This window comes from Atractosteus spatula, chromosome 9, assembly GCF_055471065.1.
Source record: "Atractosteus spatula isolate fAtrSpa1 chromosome 9, fAtrSpa1.hap1, whole genome shotgun sequence".
NCBI classification, from domain to species: Eukaryota; Metazoa; Chordata; class Actinopteri; order Semionotiformes; family Lepisosteidae; genus Atractosteus; species Atractosteus spatula.
Genome location: NC_142714.1, coordinates 5726260 through 5752767, shown reverse-complemented (window position 1 = coordinate 5752767; position 26508 = coordinate 5726260). Strand labels below are relative to the sequence as shown.

Genomic DNA, 26508 nt, shown 5'->3' with positions numbered 1-26508 from the left:
CAAGAGGAAGCACCAAGATTGTGTTATCACTTAGTTTGCCTATTACCTAGGCAAAGTAAAAATTAAGGACAACCAAAACAACTCCCCAAAAGGGAAACTGACTCATTTTTAACTAAAAACACTATAGAGACATGTGATGATCTAAGCCTTAATGAACAGCACACAGTTAGAACACAAAGAGTCAGCTGAATCATCAAATTTTTACCAACAGTTGTGAAGACAAGGGTTTCACTTTTGACTCATTTTCAACCCACCAAAACATTCAACACACACTTTAGCAATTACACTGGAACACTTCACCTTCTAGGATCGCAAAACTGAAAATTTAAGATATCCCTGAATACATCAACAGAGCGAAGGTCAACTTCCACCCCAGAACTTTGTCAAAGAGTTTGCTATAAGTGTGAAATGTGAGTTAAAGGATCTGGTCGAGTTAAAATGTACTCTCTCGCTTGCCTGCTCTCTCTTCAGGGACAAAAAAATGAATCACATCCAAGGATGATGAACAAAGTGGTAAAGATTATCAATAGACAGCTGAAGCACCATATTATGCTTAACATTTTGTGCAGATGACAGAACTGAACCCATCAATAATTCCCCAGACACTGCTTACGTCTTGTCTGATTTTATGTCACATAACCAGAGGTACTCTATTTTAATCTAAAATAGCTGAAACGTAAAGTACACAAGCTTTTCTAGACAAATATTAAGTCCAAACCATCTAAGGAACAGTAATTAACTTATTTACCAAGTTTTTGATCAATTTATTGCACAGCACAGTGAAACAGGGAAATGCAAAACGTACTTATTCAAATTTATTCAGCACAAGTCAATGTGCAAATTACTTAAGGCAAAGAAGTCTATACAAATAGCCACTAAGCAAGTCACCATCGCATTTACATCTTGTAAAATACATCTATTTTGTATTTTGGATGTTTTACTTAAGGAACTAACAAGTTCAAGATATGATATGTCTCAAACATTTTCAAGAGTTACCATCACTGGAAATCTTTACCAGGTGGCTGAGCTTCCAGCCAATCTGAAAGCAGAGCCTCCCTCTGGTAACTAGAGGGCTTTTAATTTAGAGTGAGAGAAATAAAATGGAAATGACAGCTGTCAGTGCAATAATTCGTGCAGACCATTACCACTCACCCACCGCAAACCTTTGCACTTTTTAGGTCGAAACGAAACCTTGTTGAGGGCTGGCATGAAACGCGGGTGACGCGGCGTGCACACTCACGTTTCGAAACAGCGATCCACGTTGTCCGACATCAGGAGGAGCATGCACAGCTGCTCCAGAGCGATCAGCTGCATGTCCCTTTCGTCCCCCTGCCCCATCTGGAGCCACTCCAGCAATGTGTCGGGGTCCACATCGGCCATGCTGCTCGGCACTGCCCTGCCCAATCAGCTTCAGCCCGAGTCCTACTCGCTACCGGTTCAACTGGGAATCCGAGAAAAATATAATTACAGCCGGGGCTGCTGTAGAAGCATCAGCTGGGAAGAGGAAGATCTTTATTTCTCACCTTCCGTCTCATGCAGTCTTCACCTGGAGAAAAAGAAAGGTGATAATGTAAAACATGTAAGCTGTCCTTTTCAATCCGATTGCATGAAGACATGGAACATGCAGGTTCAAGCAGCCTGCCTATTTTTACCTGCAGCATGAATCCACCTTTTCAACTGGTTCACATGCAGCCCAAACAGTGAACATTTGGGAGGACTCACAAAAGCCTAAGCTGATTAGTTAGCTGCTTAATTCGAAACCATAGGCTTGGCGTCTTTGTCGGGGCCTGGCTTTCTATAAACAGACTTTGGATGCAGCCATTGTTTTCTGATAGAATCAAATAACAGTCCTCCACCTCACTTTAGGGTAAATATTAATTACTTTCAGTGCCTAATGAGCCATCAGCCTCAATTTATAACTGGTGGTAGCATGAAAAGTGGACTATTCAATATAAAGCAGTATATCTCAAAATAGGCCCAATAACATCTCAGTAACACTTATTTCTACAGATCAGAAATACGCACATTTACATTATATACATATATTAAAATGAAAACTAAAGGGTTACATGTTTCTCTCTCTGTGTGCTCCAATTTACAGAATGAAATGCAACATGTATATAGTACTATACTACTCTGCATCAATCACACTTAACTCCACATACTCTCCTACAGTGTGACCTGAGCCAATAATACAACTCTAAACCCCACCTCCACCAGGATAGACTACCATCCCAAAATAAGACAGATAGGCTACAAGATTATGCAAGACTTAAAACAGACTGCCAACAGACAGAATTTACAAACCCTTCAGCCCATGTTACAAAATCTGAGCACCTGTCATTTCATGAACGCTTTCGTTCCATGTGAAATAACCTGAACATAGCGGCATTTAGCAGTACTACTCCTCGAAACATTCTTCTGACCAAACATGTCGAGAAAAACACCTTTACAACTACAACATAGTTAATTTACAAATTAACACACATCCCATAAATTCGTTTTTGTGTGACCAAACCAAAGGCACCACTGTATTCCTTAGCTTGTGGTTCTGTAAACAAGACAGTGAAAACCCCTCTAAGTTTTCCTCTAAGTCCAGGGGTGGGCAATTGAACACATTCTTTCCCCAACTTCCAAACAAATCCCACAAAGCATTCACTCCATATCCACATTTCACAACTGCTTCTGAAGGCCCGTGTACTTGCAATCAACACATTTCTGGAACAGCATTAACATCCATTTTAATCTCCTATAAGACATTGATGTTATATTTTAAGAAAATAATAACGTTATCAAACAAGAGGATAGCAATAAACGCACACAGCTTTTTGTAAAAAAAAAATATGTATAAAGCGTATATATGTATAAACGTGAATAATCGTGGATATTTGATCGGGTCACGTTGTTGAGTGTTTCCCTTAGCCTTTTGTATGACCATTAGTAACTAAAAAAGGTTAATGTCTGAGAACTGTAATTAATTCTCGTACTGTCATATAAGAGGAATAAACAATAATCATTATGGATTGTCGCCATTCCTTATATGAAAAGCTTTAGAACACTTTTATCATGTGAAACCAGGCGAAAATGGAACAAACGATTATTATAAGATTAGGTACAGAACATCTGATAACACTAACACCTACTGCCCTTCAAATTTCAAACAGAAATATTAACCTACAGAATTTCCTGGATTCGAGGAAATCAAAACTAGGTTATTCTACGTGGATTTAAGAATCCATTTTATTGATTTGTTCGGCCTTATGCGGAAAAAAAAACTTAATTTGTTGATGCGCTGATAAACTTTAAAAACACCGCAATGTGTCCGTGGCAAAAGTCGTAATATGTTCAAACATCTATAAAATCCAGACAGTGTTGCGGACTCGATTATTATTTAAAGCTTCCAATATATAAGATACATAAAAGATACTTTTATCATTACTACCGTGTTTTAAAAAACATCAAATAGAAACAACTATCCGCTAACACAACATTGAGTGTTTCTTCCAAAACTAACAAATTCTAACATAATCAGGCTTACATCAATCGCCTAGTTATATACCACATATCTGTCGGGAAGGTTAAAAGGCTACATTGTTCTGTTGTTGTTTTTGTTTTTTCAACATTAACCTACCACCGGCCCGGTGTTTTCCCCCAAACCGCGAGGCTCAAGTTACGAGTCGCCCACAGGCCCTGGCGCTTGGCTCGGCCTCCGCAACCCAGGAAACCGCCCGATCCGCGCTCGGCGCCGACACTTACCTTCTTGCTGCGGCAGAGGAGGAGGAGGAGGAGGAACAACCGATTCACACACGGGTAAAAAAAAAAACGAGAAAGCGAGGATCAATCACAGAGGCTGCGGGAACAACGACGCCCCGTTAATTTCCCCCCCCCCCAAGTCTCTCGCTCTCCTCGGACACCAAGGCCGAAAGTGACAAAAGAGTCCGACAGACTGCTCCGGCCTCAGACAGAGAGCTACCGTGGGGAAGAGGCAGCTGGTCCCCGTCCGCATCACGAGTCTCTGCGAATAAACCCCCCAGCGCAGCACTCTTGCTAATACAGCAGCGCACGGCACCGCGCCGGCCGCAGGGGGCGCTGTTATCCAGCACCGCAGCGCACGGCGTGTGTACAGTATGCGTAGGCCGTGAAAGAAACTTCGGGCTGCCAGTCCCGGTAGCCGGCTCTCCACTCTGTTTTTCTTCTGCCGTCATGATTACCATATTTGTTGACCTTGAGATAATTATTAGCTGATGCTTGGGTAGGGAAACATTCGTGGTCGGTTTTAAATACTAGTAGGAATGGGGGGAGTGGAGTTTTTTTTTTTTCCAGTACTGTTCAGTTTCATCATATTTACCGAAAATGATCTTGTCCTGACACCTTTCGCGTGGTTTGAAAATGCGGCATGATGTAATTCAGTGAAACGCCGGACAAACAAAACGTGTCTGTGTCGCGCTGAACACCGTGACTTCATCGTTACTCATTATCAGCAAGCGTTATGAATTGGTCAAAACCGCTTGTGAAATAATAAAAAACAACATTTGAACGATGGCATTTTCAAAAAGGAACAATTATGCAATGTTCATGTGATATACTGAGTTATTACACACTGTGTATTGGTCATCAAAACATTTTTTAAAAAGTCTATTTCTGATATTGATTAAATGTTTCAAGCATTTCTTGCTCATTGATTCATCTTGATAATTTATGTCTGATCATGATGAATGAATAAGCGATTCTGACTATTGCAGTAATGCCAATACTCCTCATTATTACAGGTAATGAGGTGACAACTTGTTGAAAGTCAAGCCCAGCAAAAATCAAGAAGGTTAAATATAGAAAAGAACCAACATGCCTCACTTATGAACGAAACAAAGGCTTTTTTGTCTTCACTGCATTACAGAGGCCAGAGCATTGTCGCTCACTGTCTGGAGAGCCCACAGCCAGCAATTACTAACTCGGGAAGATGATACCCACAGTGCGTCATAGATAGGCCACAATCTGAGAGACCATGACAAAAGTGATGAGGAGGTCAAAATGTGATGGTCTGGGCAAGATGTTTAGTCGCAACAGAACCCAGTTGTGACTGATGGCAGCGTGACTAAACGGTGCTACAGTACATTGATCTCTTCCTGCTGGCCGACACACATCCTCGTGCTGCTTATGTAATAACGTCTCTCCTGTAAGATCAGAATGTTACTGTACTATCATGGAGTCCCACTTTAATAATAATAACAATAATAATAATAATTCTTTACACTTGCATAGTGCTTTTCTGGACACTTCACTAAGAGCTCTTTACAGGTAATGGGGACTCCCCTCCACCACCACCAGTGTGCAGCCCCACCTGGATGATGCGACGGCAGCCATAGTGCGCCAGAACGCTCACCACACACCAGCTCTCAGTGAGGAGGAGAACAGGGTGATGAGGCCAGATCATAGATGGGGATTATTAGGAGGCCCTGATGGGTAAAGGCCAGGGGGAAATTTGGCCAGGACACCGGGGTAACACTCCTATTTTCGAGAAACGCCCTTGGATTCTTAATGACCACAGAGATTCAGAACCTCAGTGTTTAGTCTCATCCAAAGCATGGTGCCGTAGGACAGCTCTCCTCCATGGAACACTTGTGGGATGTGCTGAGATGACCTGTGGCATCTAGAGCTCAGAGACCAGTGAAGAGGCACAGGCTCATCCAGGCTCTGTCAAAGGAATGATGAGCCCCAAGAGACAGCATCTGTGACATAATACAATCCAGCTTGCATTGTTTCACACAGCAGCCATACATGCCAGCAGATTGTGCCATTCAGCACAATCCCCATTGATCAGCTATGAATCTGGCTAATGTTCATCACCATAGCAAAATTACCTGCATCAATTATTATAGTAGTATTGCATTTTAAAGTGAAATTGTTATTTTGATGACATAAATATGATACTGAACATACTAATGTCACCCTTGCCAGTGCCAATAATAGTTACAGCCTGTGCTCAGTTGAAGATGTTCCACAGGAATCTGGCCCTCATACTCTGATGGGCGTAACCAGCACTGATCTCATTTGGGCATGCATTCAGATGGTATGAGACCAAGCCCATTCCCTGAGGTGCTGATGAGGTCATCATGAGTGAGGTCATTATGAACATTGACCCTGACAAAAGCTTTCAGAAGCCTAGTTTAAAAGCCTTAAAAAGAGTTTATCCACTGAGCTGAGCCAGCACTTAGGCCTGTATTACAAATAACCAAACGGAGACAAGATAAGGTCGTTTCTCAGGCTTGATCAACCCTGTTGCTTTTCTGTTGTCCATTTCAGCCTTTTTGTTTTTCTCGTCTTGCCTCAGCAATGATTTCTGAGCGGCTACAAGCCCACCTGGAGTGTTCTGTGCTGTACTTTACTATTCTTGAAGAAACTTTACCTCCTGTTTCATTTAAGTCGCTCACAAGATCTGTACTGGAATATCACCTGTCAAGTACTGTAGGAATTTTACTCAAGGAGCTTAACATCACCCTGTGACGTCTGTTCCCAAGAGTACCAGCATCTGATCACTCCCTAGAGCTAGTTTTACACTTAGCATTGGGTGAAAAACAAAACTAGGCTCCTGTTTGTCTAAAGGAATATTTCTCATTAGTTAAAAATGCTTCAGTTTTTCTCTGTACAACTATGAAGAGGAGCCAAGGAGCCAAGGAGCCATTGTGTTCACCACATATTCAAAACTTCACAGAAGCGTCATTGCCTGCACTTCTGCATGCCTCCAGTTAGTGTAGCACTATCCAATACGTCTCCCAACATCAACCTGTGCTGAAAATTAGTGCACTGTGTTACTAACTCACTTTTTCATTTCTGTAATTATTTCCTGTGCTACATATCCACCCACCCAATTTCAATCCTCGTGTCCTGGTGATTGTTATAGCTCACTCAGGGGCCCAACAGAGTAGGATTCCTCTGCCAGCTGCAGGATTTGAACCAGCAACCTTCCAGTCACAGACACAGATCCTTAGCCACAGAGCCACCGCTCCGCCCCAGTCTGAATCTGAAGGTTAACCCATATTTGTCCTCTTAATGCAGGCAAAACAAGATCTTGTCAAATGAGGCTTCCTGCAAACATTAAGTCAACAGCACACAGCGACATGTCCCATGGTGCCTATCATTAAGAGACTGGATAAGAACATCGTGACAGAGATGTTACTGATCTTACTTTAAATTCACACTGAATCTCCAGTGTTTGAGATAAGATTCATACAGCACGCCATAGGCTTACAATAATATAAGCCACCTGTTTACAATCACTGAAAACAGACAGCACCAGAAATTAAGAGAAAAATTAGGCTTTATTTTAAGTACATTAGAAAAAATTGTTAGGATTTAAGTCAAATTGTTAAGTCTGTACAATTTACAATGTTATGTACAAAATACTGTTTTATGATGCAATTAATAAAGAATGTTACACACAATTTGTCATGATAAAAGTGCTTCAGGGTTTTGGAAAATAGGGGATTAATACCAGGAATCTATTGGATCCACACTTATTACTTCTCCAATCCACCACACTTCAGTGGGTTTTAATATTAGAAAACAAAATCCACTTGCTGTTTTACCAAATACCTTCTGAATCATCTTTATATTTAACTAAACATTGCTGTAATGACATTGCAAGAGTAATTAAAAATCCATTATACCAATCACACTTCTGAATTAGTTACCTCAGTGGACAGAAAAAAAACGGATCTCTACCAGTTTATATGTAATATATTTTGAAGGTTGTCAGTTTAAATGAAATTTAGTAGAATCACATTTATGAACTTCTCTTGCCTTCCAAGCCATTAATACAGCAACAGTGGAAAAGAGCCCAGAAACACTAATTAGTATTTTTGTGCTGTAGGGCATTTTTCTCACAATTCCAAATTGTAAAATTAAACATAAGATAATCAAGAGAATCCAGCTGGAAGATGTATACTCTCTCAGCCACTTTGTGTACAATTATTTAGCTTGCTGTTACATTATTGTGTGTCACTGCTGGAGTGAATGCCATGCTGGAAAAAATACTCAAATTTATTACAATACTCCTCTTGACAAAATAAAGGTTTACTACATTTTCATAAAATGGCCCATATTTTCATTACTATTTCAGTTAATACTGTAGGAGCAAATCAGGTTGTATAAAAGCATGCATTATGCTTTAATGGACTTAAATACGGCAAAAGGATGAACAAGATACCAAACTTCTTTAAATCCGGTGGAAACATGTTAAGCAGATTTTATTTGTCTGTTGTGCAGTGTTACGTATCTAAGAGCACATTTTAATCATTAGCAATTACCCTACTCTGCCATTTAGGAAAAAAACAAAAACATGTTTTGTCTTGACACTGAAAGTGAACTGGATTTGTTTGCCAGGCCCAGAAAATACAGGTTCACCTGAAAGCTTTTAGGTTATCAAGCATTTTTTGGCAATAACCGTTATATTTGCTATTTATTATATTAGATAGCTCCTATTTGTGAAACTATTGTTTCTAAAAGGAACTGGAGTTTACCATTAGCTGGTCCACCTTAATTTTAAGATTAACAATACTAAAACTCACAATATTTAGTACCTCGGAGAAGTCACTACATCCTGCTGCATTTAGTAATACAAAACAAGCTTTTTTTTCCTCCCTTCTGACTGAAGTGCAAATAATTGCTGTCAGGCTCCTAGTATTCCTCAGGTTTGATACTGTACCAATATCGACACTGGGTTCAATTTTTCCTCTGGAGGAAAAGTTGGTGAAAGACTTTGTTAATTATGCGTCTCTGGAAATGCACCCACTTCTGCTTCTTTGCAGTAGGCTAAAGGCGTAAGGTTTCTCTCTCCTTGCCTGGGAACAGACTACCTGAGCTCCTCCCCAAGCCCACACAGTGCCTTCCCAGGGAGGTAAGGTGGTACATTTGGGCAACCTAAACCATTTTAGCTCTTTAAGTAGATAAAGGTCTTTGCAGAGACCAGTTCCTATTCTGTATCATCCTCATACCACTCCTTCTTCTACTTCCTCCAAGAGCTTAAAACACTTCCAATAAAATCTGAATCAAGCCTAATCACTACTTAAGATTAAAAAAATAATCAATAAAAATAAAAATCTCTTTTTTTTGGCGAACTAACAGTAAAGAAATGCTCACTGACCCTGCGTGCCTTGAGTGTTAATTGAGAGTTACAGTGTGAGACGTTCTACAGTAAGCGAGCGCACATCCCCAGTGGATCTGTTCAAGGCCACACTGGCGTCACAGGAAGTTGGTCTTGAGCTGGATGCTGGGAGAGTTCTTCCCAGGGGGTCTGGGCTCTCGGGCAGCGGTCTTGGCCTTGATGCTCTCCTGATTGCCTTTGACGGCGGCCTCCAGCCGCACCTTCATCGCCGGGGAGCTGGCCATGAGGGATCTGAAGACCGCGGAGTACTGGGGGCCGAGCCGCATCAGGTTCTGGAGGGCAAACTCGTGCAGGTTGCGCGCGGGGAGCTGTGCGGAGGCCAGCGCGTTCTCATCCAGCAGGAATGAGATCAGAATGGGCAGCAGGACTGCCACCAGCTGGGAGCCTACAAACAGAGTAATGGACAGAGAGAGAAGAACATCAGTTTACCTCTCACAAGCTCTGCAACCAGGCATCTCTAATAACATGTGACAGATGACTCGCCTACAAGACATCAGTTTACATTAAAAACAAATAAATGGTCATTTCTAACTATGAAACCACATTTTTCACTAGAGATTTTTATGGTTTCATGCAAAATGCAACAATTATAATGAATTAATTTCTCCAGTGTGGAGATCCCAGCAGAACCCTTCTCATCCTTTAACATGGGGTCCTCTGCAGAAACAGAAAAACCCCTGTGGGACAGTGGGAATGCAGGAGTACTGAGAAATACTGAGATTTGAAGCGAACACTGGCAGAGCTTGGCTTTCGGGGACATTTGTCTTTTGCACCAACACCATGGTTATACACATGTCTTGCAATGACTACCATGAACCTCATAGCTACTCTCTGGTAAACCTCTTCTCCTTTCAGACTTCTTCTTCTGCCTGAACCCCGAATCACAGGGAGGTCTGCGCCTCCGCTGTCCCCGCACTCACGGCACTCCTCGTCAGCCACGGACACCAGCGCCTCCAGGGCCCGCACCCCCTCCTGCGCGGCCTGCAGCTCGGCCACGCTCTGGGGCTTCCTCTTCTCCGCCTCCCGCAGCCGCCCCACGATGGCCGGGCCCAGCGCCTGGATGAAAGGTACCGACACCACCGGGCTGGGGCTCTGGAACACGGTCTGCAGCAGCTGGCAGCTCTTCGTCAAAACCTATACAGCCAGAACCGCAGATGGGGAGGGGAGGCGAAGAGATATCACAACTATGTAAAAACACAGTTATTACAGTAGAATACTGTACAGTAGAATTCTACAGGAGTAGAATACTGTAATAACTGTTATTACACAGTTGTTGTGCAGTAAGTTTTGTGCGTACATTCAGAGAAACACAAGTGTGCTTTCTCTTTGGCATGAGCAAAGAACTTTAATCTGACAGTACCCACACCAGCAAAAATAAAGCCACTGTGTAAGAATGGGCATCCTCCTGTAAATGGGGAGGTAGCCGAGGAGGTCAAGCTCACCACAGGATCCTGCGTCTCCAGGCTTCTTTTGAACTTGGCGATGCAGCGGGTCTGAAGGCAGGGCGCAGTGGTGACCTCCGGGCTAGCGGACAGCAGGAAAATTGTCAGTGCTGTGAGGAGACTGACCTCGTCCACCTCCAGGTGAGACCCGCCTGTTCAGGGATATCAAACAAAAAAAAAACAACAGTTGTGCTCGGTCCGTCTCGGTCAAGAGGCCGGAGACCTCAGCTTGAGCAGCAAGTCGCCAAGTCTCGTCAACGAGTCGCTTCGGCAAAACCGAATTCCGCCGCTGGCCGGCGCTGCGGCCGTGTGAAGGCGCGGAGCGGAGCTGAGGGCTGGGGTGACCTACCGGCGTCCCACAGGTCGAGCAGCGTGGCCAGAGCGCAGCGCAGCAGGCAGGTCCAGGCGGCGTGGCTCTTCTCGGTGCGGGCCATGGGGGATGAGACCACCGCCCGGAGCGCCTGCAGGGCCACCGGGACCACCAGGGCCAGCGGGCTGCCCTGCCCCCGCAGCACGGCCTCGCGCAGCACGCCGGTGATCAGGAACAGCACCGTGGGGAGGATCGACACGCTGCCTGCAAGGACAACCGAGCCGGCCGTCACGCGCCTCTGCAGAACCGGCCTCCGCGCCGCTTTCTGACTTCATGAGGGGAGCGAATCAGGTTTTAACACACAGAGACTTCAACAAAATACAGGAGGCCACATGACTGCGTGAGGTTTTCCTTAACAAAGCAAGTTTTGAAACGAATCATATTTGAAGGCCAAGACGAAATCTGGAGTTGGGCAAATACCTATTAAGCACTGCTGACTTCATGCCTTTGCAGGAGCTTTTGTTCAGCCAAACCCCAAAACGAAGCTACAGGTACCTTCAGGGGAGCAGATGGAAGGCAGGTCAGAAAGGATGCCCAGGGCAGCAGAGACCAGCTTGCAGTCGTTCTCGGTAAGGGGCTGGGGCTGGCCTCCCTGCCCCACAGGGCTGCCAGCCAGCTTCGGGTTGAGCTGTGGGAGCTGCCTCACCAGGATGCACAGGCAGAGCTCCAGTGTGGCGAACACCAGAGACTTCCCTGGCACCAGGCCCCCCGTGTCTCTGCCCTCCCCGAACTCCGGGAGCGTCTCCTTCTCTGCGGCACCATCGTCAACTGCAAGCACAAGCAGCAGGAATGAACTGCACACCCACAGCAGTGCTACAGACCAGCATAGCACTGCCTTCCGCCTTTGCTAATCCCCATCTCTGAACTGGCTTCATCACCCTGTTCTCCTCCCCACTGAGAGCCGGTGTGTGGGGAGCGGTCTGGCGCACTATGGTGGGGCTGTACACTGGAGGAGGTGGAGGGGATCCCCATTACCCAGTGTCCAGAAAAGTGTTATACAAGTATAGTTTCTTTAATATAAGTTTAAAATCTAATGATTCCCCCCCCACCCAATCAGAGCATTTACCAGTGTCTCATACAGTAACTTGCACGAGTCCCCTCGTCAACTAAGCTTCATTCTGAAATCAGATCAAGAAAATCCCCGATGCCGCCTGGGGCTCCCCCGGCTGATCTGTGCCCCACGAAGGCCAGCATGTTCAAAGCCACGCATCCGAGACCCGAATCGGTTCGTCAGCAGACCGGCCGAAGGCGCCCACCCTCCGCGCTGTGCCGCTTCTCCTTGACGTGCTCCTGGGCGGCGCACACAACCTGGCGGGCCAGCTGGAGCACGGCCAGCTGCACGGCGGGGGACTCGCGGGTCAGGACCAGGCGGTGCAGCACGCTGAGCAGCTCCACGCTGAGGGCCTGCAGGGCAACAGCACCTTGGGGTTAGTGCCCGTGAAGGTGCCCACTTACTTCCCACTGGGGTTTAGTCCGAATGAAATGTTCCAATCTGTATTTCACGTGAACACAACCTTTATAATAACCACAACGGCACTTACACGTATCCTTCAAGGAGAAAAAGTGTACCGTATAATCGATTCCACTGCTCAAAAACGGAAAGACGGTCCATGATAAATGTACTGTAGCTTTTGTATAACAACTGTGCTATCAGGCGATTATCACAAAGTACGCGAGGGCAGCAATGTGCTTGAATATAAAGCAATGGCGAAGACTGTGAAATACCTGATCATTTCCGATTTTAGATCTCGGCCAAGGGACGTCCAGCAAAGACTGCAGGGCGCGTAGACAGGAGGAGATGCTCTCCATCTGCGTGTCCGACCGAGGCGAGCACAGGAACTCCACGCTGATCCCTGCACACACCAGGGCTCTGATCAGTCCTGCTGCACAGGCTGGAGTGCTTCATGGGCTCAACCGACCACAGACCCAACACTTCCTGCCAACTGGCCTTTTAACAGAAGCGTCTGTCAAATCCCCACCACCCTCACCGCAACCTCATGTTTAGATTCCTCGACCATACTACAAGCAGATTTTAGAAAACTAGTCATGTAATGAACTGTCAAGCAACACCACCCCTTAAAAAATCAGGCAACAGCTTTGATATAAAATGCACAGACAGGAAAAGGAAAAACAGGTTGAACTGCCTGTTCTCATGATAAAAGTTAGTTTTATTCTGTACCATATTTTACGCGATTGGATGAACATGAATGTCTGCTAGATGAAGAGCGAAGGGACAGTTGTTCCTGACCTAAGATGAGGTGGAAGCGGTCGGTGTTGACGTCCTCCGGCGACTTGACGCTGGCCAGTGAAGTGGACTGACCCATGGAGGTCGGGGTGACGGGCCTGGACAGGTTGGCTGGCCCTTCGTCCACCACGATGAACCCCGTGCTGCTGAGCCAGAGTGCTGTAGCGTGAAGAATGGGAGCCCAGGAGCTGCAGTAATGGGGCCTGGCGTGCTCCACTGTTTCTGCAGTGTAAAACGCTCCGCCTGAAAAAGGACAACACCAGTAACAGACACACGGGACCGCAGAAGGCACTGTGTGCAGAAAGAACACCTCGTTTCGCAATCTCATGTCAACACATGGTACAGTTCAGACTGCTGTCATAATACTCCACCAAAGAAACTGTGATAGTGTAACTAATATGTCAGCATGACATAACCATAACACAACCATAACCATGCTTCACCACAGGCAGCAGTATGGAATGGTCAGAGCTCTGGACTTATAACCCGACAGCTCCAGGTCCCAGTCCCACCCAGGTGGGGCACTAGAAGGCTGCGAGCCCTCATCCAGGTGGGGCACAGGTGCGGCCCCCTCATGCAAGGTAACTCTACCCAGACTGCTCCTGAAAAATGCCCTAGCTGAACAAAAAAGTGCAAGTATGAAAGCATCAGCAAAGTCACTAACAGCTCATCTCTACGCTTCACGTTATCTCTGGGCCTTAGAGTATCTTTGCGGACGTCGTGAAGGACGTGACGCAGAGGGGTGCAGAGGCTCACCTCCGGCAGGGAGCTGAGAGGCGTACTCCTGGGGCAGAGTGAGCAGGGCGTAGTCCTGCAGCGCGGCCAGCCACAGCCGGCTCAGAGTGGCCAGGTCGGCCTGGACCAACCGCAGCAGCCCGTCCGCAGAGGAGCTGCCCGGGTCATCCGAGGAGCCGGCCGCCCTCGGCGGCTTCAGGGGACTGTCGCTCTGCTTGGGGCTCTCCATGGCCACGATGTACACCTGAAACAGCCACGGTGAGAGACAAGGCCGCCCCCAGGCCGTGAGGAAAAAAATCAGGACTCCCATTCGGATCCCCCGCCCCCCAGCACATGGAATAGCGTCAAATGAAGCCCTCCTGTAGGAGTCAATTAAAATCAAACAACGCCACAATTCACACTGCAAGCAGGTTTAAGCCATTTCAAACCCAAACGCGAAACCAAAGACCCATAAAACTCTATCAAATCAATCAGAAAAGTGCTACTGTCATACTGCTCACTTGTTTCTGTGTATAAGTGAACTCGAAGGGTAAGTATGCAAAGTGCATGCTGTTCTGCAGGCTTGAAGTGCAGGGTGTTGTGTCCTTACCTCTGCCCAGGCCTTGAGCACGGCCAGGGTCTCCATGGTGGATGTGCTCTCATTGTACAGTTGGCTGTGCACCTCCTTCCCGGCCTGCACCTTGACCAGAGAGGAGGCCAGGAGCTGCTGCACCCTGCGCAGGTCTCCCAGGTCACTGACCACCCCGCTGGCAATCCAGGCGCTGCACACCTGTCCACAGGTAATGAGAGCCACAGCTGTAACCCCCGACTGACCGAGCTCACGCTCACAAGGAGGTAAGGAGCTCAGTCTCGTTAGTCTGAAGCCTGATGAGAGACGCTGAGGGGAAAGATCTGCCTTATGGGTCAAGCACAGATCAGAAGTGATCAGAAAGACTCAAGGTATTAAAAGCCCAGCACCACCAGGGCTGAGGTCTGTCTCGTTGAGAGTGAGAATTAGAATTTCTCCTGCTGTATCTGCTTTATCCATCTTTCAAATGGCCTAGAAATCAAATTGTCCTGATAAGCAGGTTTTCCTACCCTTGCAGTAAGATTGCTTTGATCACAAGATGTGTGTTTGAGAAAAGTGATAGAAGAGAAACAAACGGAGGTCTTCAAAGCACAACACAATCAAAGAACTGTTTCACTTTTTACACCCAGAAAACCGGCTGACGCAATACACAAAACAAATAACACTGATTAGTTTTGAATACGGGTAAATCGATCTTGTCTCTGCAGCTGAAGAGGGCATCGTACCTGGCAAGCCTTGGCTGTTACATCAGGTGGTGTATCAGCACTGAAGGCAGGTCTGAGGGCGGCTCCCACCTACAGCAAAACCGTGACAGAAAGAAGCAGCGAGATGAGTCACTTTCCTGCGCTGTCTGAGCAAAATAAAAAATGTAAAAGCTTAATGAAAAGCTTGCTGTCTGGCTTTAAAATAAACCCGGTTTGTCAGCAGCTGAGGTCAGACGAGTACAGTTCCCTGCAGACACGTTCTGAATCTGCACTGCAGCGGTCTGCACTCAGCGCACCTGAAAGGGGAGGTACAGTAAACTGCAGGAGGCAGCTTTGAAAATAAAAGGGTCATGAAATGGGCAACAAGAATCAAAAATTAATCTGAAAATAGTTCTTAAGATCTGCAGTTCCAGATGACTGCTGATGTCTAACTGAGCAAAAGAGCAGCTGGCCGACAACTGCTTCAGCAGAAGAGGGGCTTACGTTGGCCTGGTACTGCTCCAGGATGACGTGCCCAGGAAACTCGGGCTCCGGAACGCTGGCGAACTTCCTGATGATGATCAGGAGGGTCTGTAAGCCAGAGAGTCGCAGCTGGTCGCTGTGGTCTGTGGCCGCCATGAAGGCCATGCGGATCAGGTCCGCCAGGTGCAGCACCAGGAAGTCCGCTGAGGAGAGAGAGCGAGGGCTGCGATCAGCCGCTGGCCTGTTTTTTGACCACTCAACACAAGCAGTGAAGGTTTCCACTGCACAGCTGCTTCATCACTTTAGTGTCTCAGGGAGGGACGATGTTAGAAGTAATTGCTTCCCCTCTAATCGGCTTCCCTGTTAGTTTTTCATGGAGTTAAGGGTAACGGAGCATTCTGGACTTGCACACACCTGCGAATGCCCATCGGTGCAGCAGCGGTACAGTCCCGCTGAGAATCTCTGAAACGCCCGAGAGGGCCGCCGCACTCACCAGCAGGCTCTTGTAGTCTCCTCTCCTGCGCCAGAGCCATGTTGAAGTGCGCCTCGTCGCCGCTCTGGCACTGCGCAATGACGCGGCACACGCACTCCGCGGCGAAGACGCGCGTAGACCAGCGCGGGTTGGTGAAGGGGCAGCTGGGCTCGGGCTTGCAGGTAAAGACAGAGGTGTCCTCCGCGCGGTCTCCCTCCTCCTCCTCTTGAGTCGTCTCCACTGGGGCAGCAGTGGCGAAATCTGAGTGTGAAGGGAAATAATTTCACTGGTCTGCGCAGCGAGCCCCGAGGTAAACTGTGACTGCTGGGAAGGAAGATGAGCCCGGGACTCTCTCTCACTTACCGGCAGAGGCTGAAAGCACGTCCTTGCACAGCTTGAGCCAATGCGCCAGTTTCCCCGCAGTGATGGAGGACAGCATGTGACCCAGCGTCTCCTTGATGTCCCGGCACAGCCGCTGATCGTGCTCCCTGTCCAGGAGACTAAACAGCGCCCCCTCCAGGCCAGTTTCTTTGATCATGATATCTGGAGAAACAAAAAATCACCTCTTTGTCTGACTCTTGTTTTCTGGCCAGTGACCCCAATGCAGGGGTCACACTGAGTCTTTAAGTGCTGCGGTGACTGACATCACCCTACGGCTGTACAGTGTTAACACTACCCATCACTGGAAGGAAAAAAAAAACATTATCTGAATCACAGATATAGGTTGAAATAATAAGCATAATGAATAATGTACAACAATTTCAGTGTTGTAAACCAGCCAACAGACGTTGCTTGTAACATTCACAATCACTTTGAATTTCTCCTGAGGACAGAACTTTGATGAATGAGCTCGTATAGCTCCACAGCCACTCATGGATCATACAGTAACCCAACGAGCTACAGATAATCACAAAGCCCATTTGTATTTTCAAGGTATCACAAGCACACCATGTTTGAGTTTTATTAGGACTTTGCTCATGCCTGCTTTTATTTTAGTTAAAAGCATCCAGTTTGAGACTCCTCACTCATATTCAGATATGAATGATGCCATCAAAGGTGATGGGTTTTATACAGCAGGTTCAGGGTCACACTGCTTGTTCTGAATTTCCATATTAGGAGTAGTTTCTCTCTGCACATACTTCTTTGTAACTGACCACTTTATTCTTATGAAATAAAAATTCACCATTTAGTTGGTGAAAAGCACATAAACGAATAGAAGGTGTGAAATTTAGCTAAACACTCCGTGGTTATAGCATTAGCATCAAAAAGATCAAATAATTTGTCTGCAATTTATTCTTTCATGCCGCTGCCAAATAAAAAAGGCATGTTAGCGAAGACAAATTGTTACTACCTTGCACATATAAAAAAAGGTAAATGCCAAAATTCTTCCTCACCATAACCAGTAGTTGCACGGAATTTGCAAGGAATTTTGAGTCACAGGAAGGCTACTGAGCAAACTCAAGGGGACCTTGCAGAATAGCAATGTCAAGGGAGGTTTAGATGAGAGGTCAGTGTGAAAGGCAAAAAAACCCTCTCAACAGGTGTGTGCAGCTGTGAGGCCTCTCGAGCTGGGATGGTGCAAACCCGCCTTCACTCACCCAGCGCGGTGCTGTCGCGGCGCGGCAGGTCTCTGACCAGGGCCACGGCGTGCTCCGACACCTCAGCCGCCTCCCTCTGGGCCAGCTGCCTCAGGCAGGCCAGCACCGCCCTCCGCAGGGACAGATAGGAACTGCACAAGTTCACCTGCAAGCACAGCATGCCGGGGACCGTCACACCGGCACTCTCGCCCCCTGCAGGAGGACCTGCGTTCACAGGCTTTCTCTCCCCCGGCTTTAACCCACGGTGAGCTTCATCGTCACCCTTCAGAAACTCCACCTGAGCATCATGATTACATTCTGTCTGCACTGAGTGCATTTCTGAGCTCTGGAAACAAGCCCTGACTGTTGCCACACTATGTACGGATTATTTACAAGCACTGGTTGTATGACACAGGTTGCACGGACAATTTAGGGCTCAGAAGAGGGGCAAATTTACTTCAAAATTGCAGCCTTTCATCCAGTGCTTTTTATATTTTCTACTAAAAAGCCCAAAATTGGTACGTTGTTGGACTTTCAGGGAGGCAGATCCATGCTATCGAGATCAATGAGATAAACTTCAACACCAAACAGTCTGAGTGTGACATAGTCCTTCATCTACCACTGAAACACAAAGTAACAGGTTAGGGAAGCTACAGAGACACTCGACAGGATCACCTCTTCAAATAAATGCCGAACTGCTGAGGCTTGAGATAGGTATACCTAAGGGAGCTGAAGTCTCAGGTTCCCCAGTACAATGGAAATTGTCAAACTAAAGCTATTGCTTTCTGAGGTCCGAACTTTCTGCACCAGAGCTAAATAATACCAGTTTTCATATCTTGCCGTCTTTTACGTGAATTTTATTTGACTGATCTTGATTAGAAAAAAAGGTTCTAACAAACTCAGTTACTTGCAGAGCAATTAGATGTTACCACTGTTGATGTATGATTAAGTAAACAACTTCATAAGCATAAATAGGAACACAAAAGGAATCCAAAAAAGACAAAGGGAAAATAAAGCACAGGCATTTGTGTACCATGACATTCATACTGAAACTGGCTATTCTGGCTGCCTCTTTATTTCACACACATCTTAAATCGAAAGTGGTTTGAGCTCAGCAGGATCAGTCTGTGGAATGCAGCTGATAAAAGCATGAGGAACAGTGTTCAGGGGAGTAATGAGGAATCAGCTTCAGTTCTCTCTCATTTTCTCTCACGATTAAGACCTCGGGAGATAAAGAACACGATCGCCAAACATCACAGACGGGTGTCGAAAGACAGAAATAAACACAATGAGAAAAAACATTAAACTACAGTGTCTAAAATGCTTTAGAAATGCAAGGCTATTTTTTGCTCCCAGTTACTGGGTGGACAAGGTCCATTTTTTAAAGTGGTTTGTTTAGGACACTATTAGAGGTTCAGTTTGTCATGTTAAAATGGTGCTTAAGCTAAACAGAAGAGACAACAACACCCTTGGTCAGTTATAATGGCAGGAACAGGCACTGTGAAAATTCTAAGGACACTGGGATTCATCCTCTAAAACTGACAGGAGGGGCATTACTGTGTAGCTTGTTCTGGTACGGATCTAAGCAGGTCCTTACGGAGATGGGAAACCAGGTTGCAGCACTACATAGTGTCAGTTGACCAGTAGGTGGAGCTCCTTCTCTGGACCAGAATTTCCAAACTAAAGCCTCAGGACAGGTAATAATGTGCTGTAGGAGGTGCAGTCCAGCAATGTTACACCCAGGTCCTGACTGATTCGTCAATTCGACTGATTCGTCAATAAAGAACCCATAGCACTGGTCATAAGAGTAGGGGTGTTTACCTCGGTGCTGCAGATGCATTAAACACTGGGCTTTTATAATCTGGTCTACCAGAAGAGTTCCCCCTTAGCTCAGCTGGGGAAGTAGAATGTGTGGTGGTTGCACTTCATTCTTGGATGAAGTGGGTGTCCTCTTATAAATAAAGTGCTCTGTGAATCCTCAGGATGAAAAGTGCTACATAAAGGCAAGGAATTATTAATAATTATTAACTGCAGTAACCCCATAACAGAATCTTCAAATTCACTGGTACCACCATAGAGGTCACTTCACCAAAACAACAATTGCAGCTGCTAACGATAATGAATCATGGATCACCCATGCATCTGATCACAGCCATGAAACCCTACAACATCATGACTCTGCTTTCCTGGACTGCATGACTGTAGCAACAACAACTGTCTCCATACTGACTTAGAGCTGGTGCTGTCTACTGTGGTGATGACAGACCAGATGGATGCAGGAGAAACCATGAAAGTCCTCAAGTCCAAATAAGGGAACAGTGCTGTTTTGGTGGCAGCAACAGAATTGTGTCGGGGAGAGATATTGACTTGCTGCTGATGGTAAGTTAACCGAACAGCAATCTGCTGATCCCATTTTGACGCTTGTGTTCCACCTATTGTTACATTAAAAAAATGCCAGTATAATCCATGAAAAGTTAAACACGATAACCAGCACATGGGCAAAGGTCACTTAAGATCAGTCTTGAACTAGCGTGACTTCCTGTCATGCATGTCTCTCCTGTATCTCTAGGTCTCAACCCCATTGAACAACAGTATGATCACTGATGTATGATGGGCTGATGTAGACTTCACTGTAAACACAGAGGATTTGGCAGATGCCTGAATAGAGGAACATCCCTGTGGACAGTGTGCAATGCGTCTGTTGCATGTATTATGTATAAATACATGTGATCAGATTAACATTGGACAAACCAGGTATTGATCACGTGTATACTCTCAGTTCCTGACTTCTATGCTCCAGAGATTGGGCCACAGAAATTGGTTTATCAAGCATCACAGTCATTAACCTATATTTATTCCATCTAACACGTATCCTTAAACCAGAGTTGCATTTCTAAACCATTTCAGTATTTATCAACGCAGCACGGTTCAGAAAACAAAGGTTTTGTCAAGACAAACACCTGGCTCAAAGATTTGTTTCAGAACTCAATCCGGGGAAGTTTTCGGTTTCGGAGCAGATGTGAGAAGATGCACACACAGACTGAGATGGAATGCTGCCTACAGAAAATAAGCAGAGGACCGCAAGTACTGACTACTGTCCTCTTCTGCGATGTACGTCAGCAAAGACCCATGCTCGGACAGCAGTGGCAGGACCCAAACCCACACAAGTACCCGCCATTACATACAGGAAAACAAAGCTTTTGAAAAACAACAACAACAACAACAACAACAACAACAACAACAATAATAAAAAACAAACACATTTATGCAAGTTACTTCTTTTGCCAATCATGTTGGAGCACCTTCCAAAGCAATTATTGTAATTAAGAAATTAAAGGGGCAGATCGAAAAAGCTCAAACACGTGGTCAAATAAGAACCAACAGCGTTGTTAGCTCCGTGTGGCTAGCGCCGCCCTGGTGGCTCGTCTGGTGTTAATCCTGCAATGTGCAATGGGGGAAGCGCAAACATGATCTGCTCCAGCCAGGAAAGGTTGTGGGACGATATTGAAGACAGGGGTACTGTTTAAGGCCTGTTTGTTTTATAAACTACACAACTGAGACACCTGCAAAGTAACTGACTTCTGTTGCTCTGAGGCATTCAAAATGAAGAAAAAATATCTCCAAATTACAAAAACATATGTAGTAAGTTACATAATTGTCCTCTTGAAAAGGGGATAGGAAAAGGAAAATTACTGTGACTTAGTTCTAAAGCAAAACAGGTAAAAATTTTAACACTTTAAAGCACCTACAGTAGTCTATACTCCCACATGTATAGAAAAAACCCTCCTCTTTCATCTTGTGGGTAATTATGCAATGTTTACTACGGAAATGCCCCACACCACCTTCTAGGGTTGCAAAACCCGTTTTTGGAGGAATCGTCCCAAATTTCTAAACAAAATTATCTTTAAGTGAAACAATAGCAAGAGACAGCCGGTCTGCGAGCTGCTTCTGATGTGCAAACAAACAAAGTCCTTCACACTACCCCTGCCGTGAGATGTTGTACAAAATAAAACCATAGCAATGTCGGCTCATGCTCTGCTTGACAGTGATCAGGTTAGTTCAGAAACAAACGGACAGCCAAAATGAACAGAGAGGTAGAGAGAGAAATAAAACTCAGATTCAACAGCAGATGCAAGAGAAAACTTCACACTGCAAACCTGTCAGGGAAAGGAACCTACCAACACAGAATTATCCAACAAGATCTCCTGCACGAGAGAGCAAACGACAGACCAGTCACCACAGCACCAAGGGGAGAGAAGGATACTCACATACACAGATTACAGAAAGGATTTCAGCTACAGAAATTACAACTGAGAATAAAGATGAGCTAAGAATAGAATTTCCTGCTTTTCATATTTTAAAACCTCAAGTTCAAACGTTCAATAAAATATATACAAGGCACAAGGAAAAGAAAACAGAATATAAAGAGAAATTTTTAAAGTTTGAACAATAGAAGAGTAACAGACTAAAAAAACAACGCAACAAATGGTCTGGGTCTAACAAACATTTTCTGCACAGTAAAATGCCATGTCTATAATGGACAAAACTAACAAGGTACTACAAAATTACTAGAAGTGCAAATGCTAGGGGTTTTTAAGCACTATTTTAATTAAATGGGTTGAAGCAAAGGAAGAGTGAGACTGAGGCTCTAAAACAGCACTGGGCTAACTTGACCCCAGCAGGAAAGGTCCAAATAACACCGAAAATGAGTTAACAGAGACTACTAAATATTCTTTACCCTGTGGACAGTGCTAAAGAAAAAAGTTAAGGTCCATATTTTGTTGTACTCCTAAACGTCTCCAGATAAAGAGCAGAACACACATTAACAGCCTCCAGTACATTGCTATTGCCTACAGAATACCCCACACGGAAGCTACTTGTTTAAAACACAAAGCCGCGAAGGCAGTGAAGGTGCTCGACAGCACACAGCAAAGAGGATGGTGCTTACGCAGAGGCTGGGGACAAGGCTGGTGAGGTTGACGTGCCGGGGGGCAAACATGTGGAGCTGTTGCAGGCAGGAGATGGCCTGAGCCTGGACCAGACAGTCAGGATTGTCCTGCATCACCGCACAGCCAACCAGACAGGACGTCCTCAGGGCCGAGACCGCAGAGCTGCTACCTGAGATAAAGAGAGCCGACATGTCCTCTCAGAGCCGCCAGCAAGGCAACCTCTCCGCCAACCAGGCCGAATTCCAGCTTTCCTGAACGGATCACAGCCGTGGTAATAGGGATGGCAGTAAAGCTGTTCGTATACGGGGGAGAATCAACTGAGAATAAATACAGCTATCGCCCAGTTTACAGCCCTAGGGATCTAGGAAAAATACAGCTTCGCATGCCTGAGAACGGTAGCACATTGTGAACAAATAGCTTATGGTAAAAAGTAAAAATAAAATACTATTTCAAGTAAGGAGCTGCGTCAGCATGTGTGGGCTGCAAAGGAACAAGTAAAGGTTTATTCCCTGCTGAAAAGTAAAGAGACACAACGTTTCAGTTCCACAGCCGAAACACTGGGTTTTTTTTTCTTTTCAGAATGGAATAAAACTTTACTTGTAAAATATTATTGGATATCTGTTCAAATCCAGGTCCTTTAAATCACAGTCTTAATCTTAATTGCAGTCCTTTAAATCTTATACTTTTTTATCCTTACCCTGCTATGTACAAACATAACAAAAAACCATGTCCCATATGTTGCTCGTACATATCCCATACTACATTTAGGACTGGAAATGACCTTTAAGATGGTCTCCTGTCTTTAGGCTTGCGGATCAGGCTTGCAGCTTGTTTTATGAACACGTTGTTTTTGAAAAAGGTACCTTGCAGCTCGGGTCCAAGGGAGGTGATGAGGACGTTTAAGCAGCGGCCCAGGCTCTGGTGCACGTCCACGTGTGCGGGAGGCACAGACAGCAGCAGCCTCAGGACCAGAGTGAAGGTGGGCTCTATGTGTGCATGGTACAGCGGCCCAGCGAGGTCTATCACTAGAGACAGGGAGTGCAGCGCCCACGCCTGTCAGACAGGAGACGGACACCTGACAGTTATCCCGCAGACCAACCACCGCAACGGACAAAGCACACAGCGGCACACCACTTATACTCTATCATTTATACGATAACAGATGCAACGCATAAGTGAGCATAAGAAAATAAATAAAATAAAAAAATTGTATATTAAAAAAATGCTACTTTAATAAGTAAGGAATGTAAAGTTACACCGATATATAAGTTTTAAAGTAGTAACTCAAGCATTATGATTACCTGAACCTCAGGTGAGGTGCTGTCCTGAGAGAGGGTGTAAAGGATTCCCACACAGGCACCCAGATGCTGGCTGGAGCTGATACCTCCTAAATAGCGGTACAGGGACCCCAGGAGCAGGGAGTGTCCTGTCCGCGATATCACGTCCCTGGCGGATTTCAGCCTACAAAGGAGTTTTTCTCCGTTATTTTTACGGCCAGCAAAGAGCTTCGCGATTTCCTGAACCACAAAGGTCAGGAAAGGACAAGGTCAGAATTCAGGCAGGGCTCGATTCACAACTCTCTCGTTTTGGACACTAAAGAGACGTTAATGCGTACTGTGATCTTTTAAATTTAAATGCATGCTACAAAAGCAGCCCTAATTAAAAAAAACCCACAATGCTTCTGGAACATTTTGTAAGAACAGATTCTAAATAAATTTAGAGGAAATTCCCAAGGGGGCGCATTCTGGGAAGGCAGGCTTGACAGTCCAGTCTCTACGCACTTGTCAAAGCTGATCTGGGTCACGCCCGCGGTGAAGGCCGCGTCGTTCGCCACCTGCGCCAGCCGAGACAGCCCCTCGGCCGCCGCGCACCTCAGCTGGGCGTTGGCGCTTTCCAGAGCGCCCATCAGCAGAGCCAGAGCCGGCTTCCGCAGCTCCTCCGAGCCCAGCCCCCCGCGGCACGTTCCCAGGCGCTGGAAGACAAGCGAGAAGCAGCATCTCTCTCTCTCTCCCTTGGGCTGCGGCCCCCGGAGAGTCAAAAGTTCCGGAACCTTCTGCATTATTGTCGGACGCGTCTCTCGGTGGAAGGAAGTAAGACAAACCCTCCCATAAGAACTTACAGATAAATGAGTAATTACCAATTAGCCTGAGGGTAATTAGGTTTGGTTTACTGTGGTCTTGGGAGGGGCATGAAAGCAATGTGTTTTTTTAAAGCAATTCTATCAATTTAGTGAGTGATTACTACATCGCTAGAGTTGCGAGGCTTAATTGAGTTTTATTTTGTATTGTTTTGTTGTGCCACTTGAGACTTAGAGCGCTCGATACTTTTAAGGAACAGAAGAGGCTGAAGAGCCCCGAGTATCAGAATTCCTCACAGGGAGAAATGCTCAAAATGCTGCGACTGGTTGATAACTCCCAATCCTTCCCACTGCTCACCCAGTTCTCCAAAGCGTGCACCGCCAGGGAGTGTTTACACTCTCGGACTCGAGGAACCTGGAGATTTACCTTCAAGGCACAGCAGAACGCGGAGACTGTGTGGATCTGGGCTGCCTGCTGGCGGACTCCTTTGAGTTGTTTTAGGCTCTCCAAAAACTGCTCCAGAATCTGGGCTCTTCAATTCAAAAGAATATCATTGTAAAAAGACGGTGAGGGGCAGACTATAACACCTCCTGTTAATAATACACAGCTAAAAATAAAAGGCAGGACCCTTACACTTAAAGGCATATTTGAAAGAATGTACAGAGGCAAATGTACTATAAGTTCAGAAAATCGAAATTAAATTGCAGTCCCAGTTTCTCACAATGGTTATTGAATCTCAGTAACAAAATAAATTCATTGACTTCATAGAAAAATTTTACAAATTTCGAATTAATCATCAAAAACCGAGAACTTTGTGAAAGTACCCTAAGTCGCCATGTTGTCTTAAACCCACGGATTGTGATGTGATGCGACCCTTCCTGCTCACTAGTCACTGACGTCCTGTGATGTATGGGCAAATAACTATCATCATTGCTGATTCTTTCTAACCCCAAAATATAAAAGGGAGTTTTAACTAAGCTTCCCCTTTAATTAAAACCATGTTGAGAACTCGTGTTCAATCTAATACAATCTGGGGCAGCACGGTGTAGCGAAAAGTCTCTGGACTCGGGAGTGGCGGCTGTGGGTTCGACACTGCTGTTGTACCTTGAGTGAGGTACTTTACCGCCATGGCTCCAGTCCACCCAGCCCAGCCAGGACCAGTGTTTGCTGGGCGTGGGCTCGGTGATGGACTGGTCTCCCATCCAGGGTCAGAGTCCTGTGCTCCTTGGTCGCTTAAAACCATGGACACCAGGATGGGCTCTGAGATGCTGTGGCTCGAACCTGATCTAATCTGGGTGTCAGAACAATGAAATCTAACTCTAAGAGGACACTAAGCGCACTGCCTTCAGTTTTTACTTGTTCATTTGGCCCTGGAGGGGAGGGGAGTGCTTCGGCATTATTTCGAAGAAAGACCGCGGACAGGTCTGACTGCCGGCAACAACGGGAAACGGCGGCTTCCTCTTCGGGGAAGGCGGCTACCTCTGCGCGGCCGCAAGGTGCGGGAAGACGACCCCGAAGAGCCGCGCCGCCGCCACGACGACGGCCAGCGCGGGAGGCAGGGGCGCGGGGACCCTCCACCCCTTCTCGCAGATGACGAAGACGTCGTGCTCCAGGCTCCCCCCCCCAGCGCCGCCGCCCTGGTGCAGCTGGAGGAAACAGCGCAGGCAGGTCAGCACAACCAGGCGCTGATCCAATCAGAAACAAATGCTCCCTGCCATCAGGGTGTAGTCCTGCCCCTTATTAAGT

At 46.0% G+C, this 26508-nt stretch overlaps 2 protein-coding genes across 16 annotated transcripts in view; both read right to left on the bottom strand.

The window, feature by feature from the left end:
* hectd1 (HECT domain containing 1) overlaps window positions 1-4032 on the bottom strand; it is a 31823-nt gene extending 27791 nt beyond the window's left edge. For 14 of the 15 annotated variants that reach the window (XM_088925799.1, XM_088925806.1, XM_088925801.1 and 11 more), the window contains exons 1-2: window positions 3757-4032; window positions 1241-1546 (exon numbers count right to left, since the gene is read on the bottom strand). In XM_088925799.1, coding sequence (XP_088781925.1) covers window positions 1241-1380 — 140 coding nt within the window. In that variant the 5' untranslated portion in view covers window positions 1381-1546; window positions 3757-4032. The remainder of the gene's footprint in view (window positions 1-1240; window positions 1547-3756) is intronic. The other variant, XM_088925800.1, reaches the window with a different exon arrangement.
* A 3265-nt stretch (window positions 4033-7297) lies between these two features.
* heatr5a (HEAT repeat containing 5a) overlaps window positions 7298-26508 on the bottom strand; it is a 41514-nt gene continuing 22303 nt past the window's right edge. The window contains exons 16-37 of the mRNA XM_088925934.1: window positions 26242-26408; window positions 25189-25294; window positions 24466-24656; window positions 23986-24145; window positions 23548-23737; window positions 22684-22853; window positions 21914-21940; window positions 17757-17901; window positions 16522-16701; window positions 16180-16419; window positions 15708-15889; window positions 15246-15314; window positions 14542-14721; window positions 13974-14196; window positions 13221-13460; window positions 12698-12825; window positions 12229-12376; window positions 11468-11740; window positions 10952-11176; window positions 10603-10754; window positions 10081-10294; window positions 7298-9545 (exon numbers count right to left, since the gene is read on the bottom strand). Coding sequence (XP_088782060.1) covers window positions 9238-9545; window positions 10081-10294; window positions 10603-10754; window positions 10952-11176; window positions 11468-11740; window positions 12229-12376; window positions 12698-12825; window positions 13221-13460; window positions 13974-14196; window positions 14542-14721; window positions 15246-15314; window positions 15708-15889; window positions 16180-16419; window positions 16522-16701; window positions 17757-17901; window positions 21914-21940; window positions 22684-22853; window positions 23548-23737; window positions 23986-24145; window positions 24466-24656; window positions 25189-25294; window positions 26242-26408 — 3918 coding nt within the window. The 3' untranslated portion in view covers window positions 7298-9237. The remainder of the gene's footprint in view (window positions 9546-10080; window positions 10295-10602; window positions 10755-10951; window positions 11177-11467; window positions 11741-12228; window positions 12377-12697; window positions 12826-13220; window positions 13461-13973; window positions 14197-14541; window positions 14722-15245; window positions 15315-15707; window positions 15890-16179; window positions 16420-16521; window positions 16702-17756; window positions 17902-21913; window positions 21941-22683; window positions 22854-23547; window positions 23738-23985; window positions 24146-24465; window positions 24657-25188; window positions 25295-26241; window positions 26409-26508) is intronic.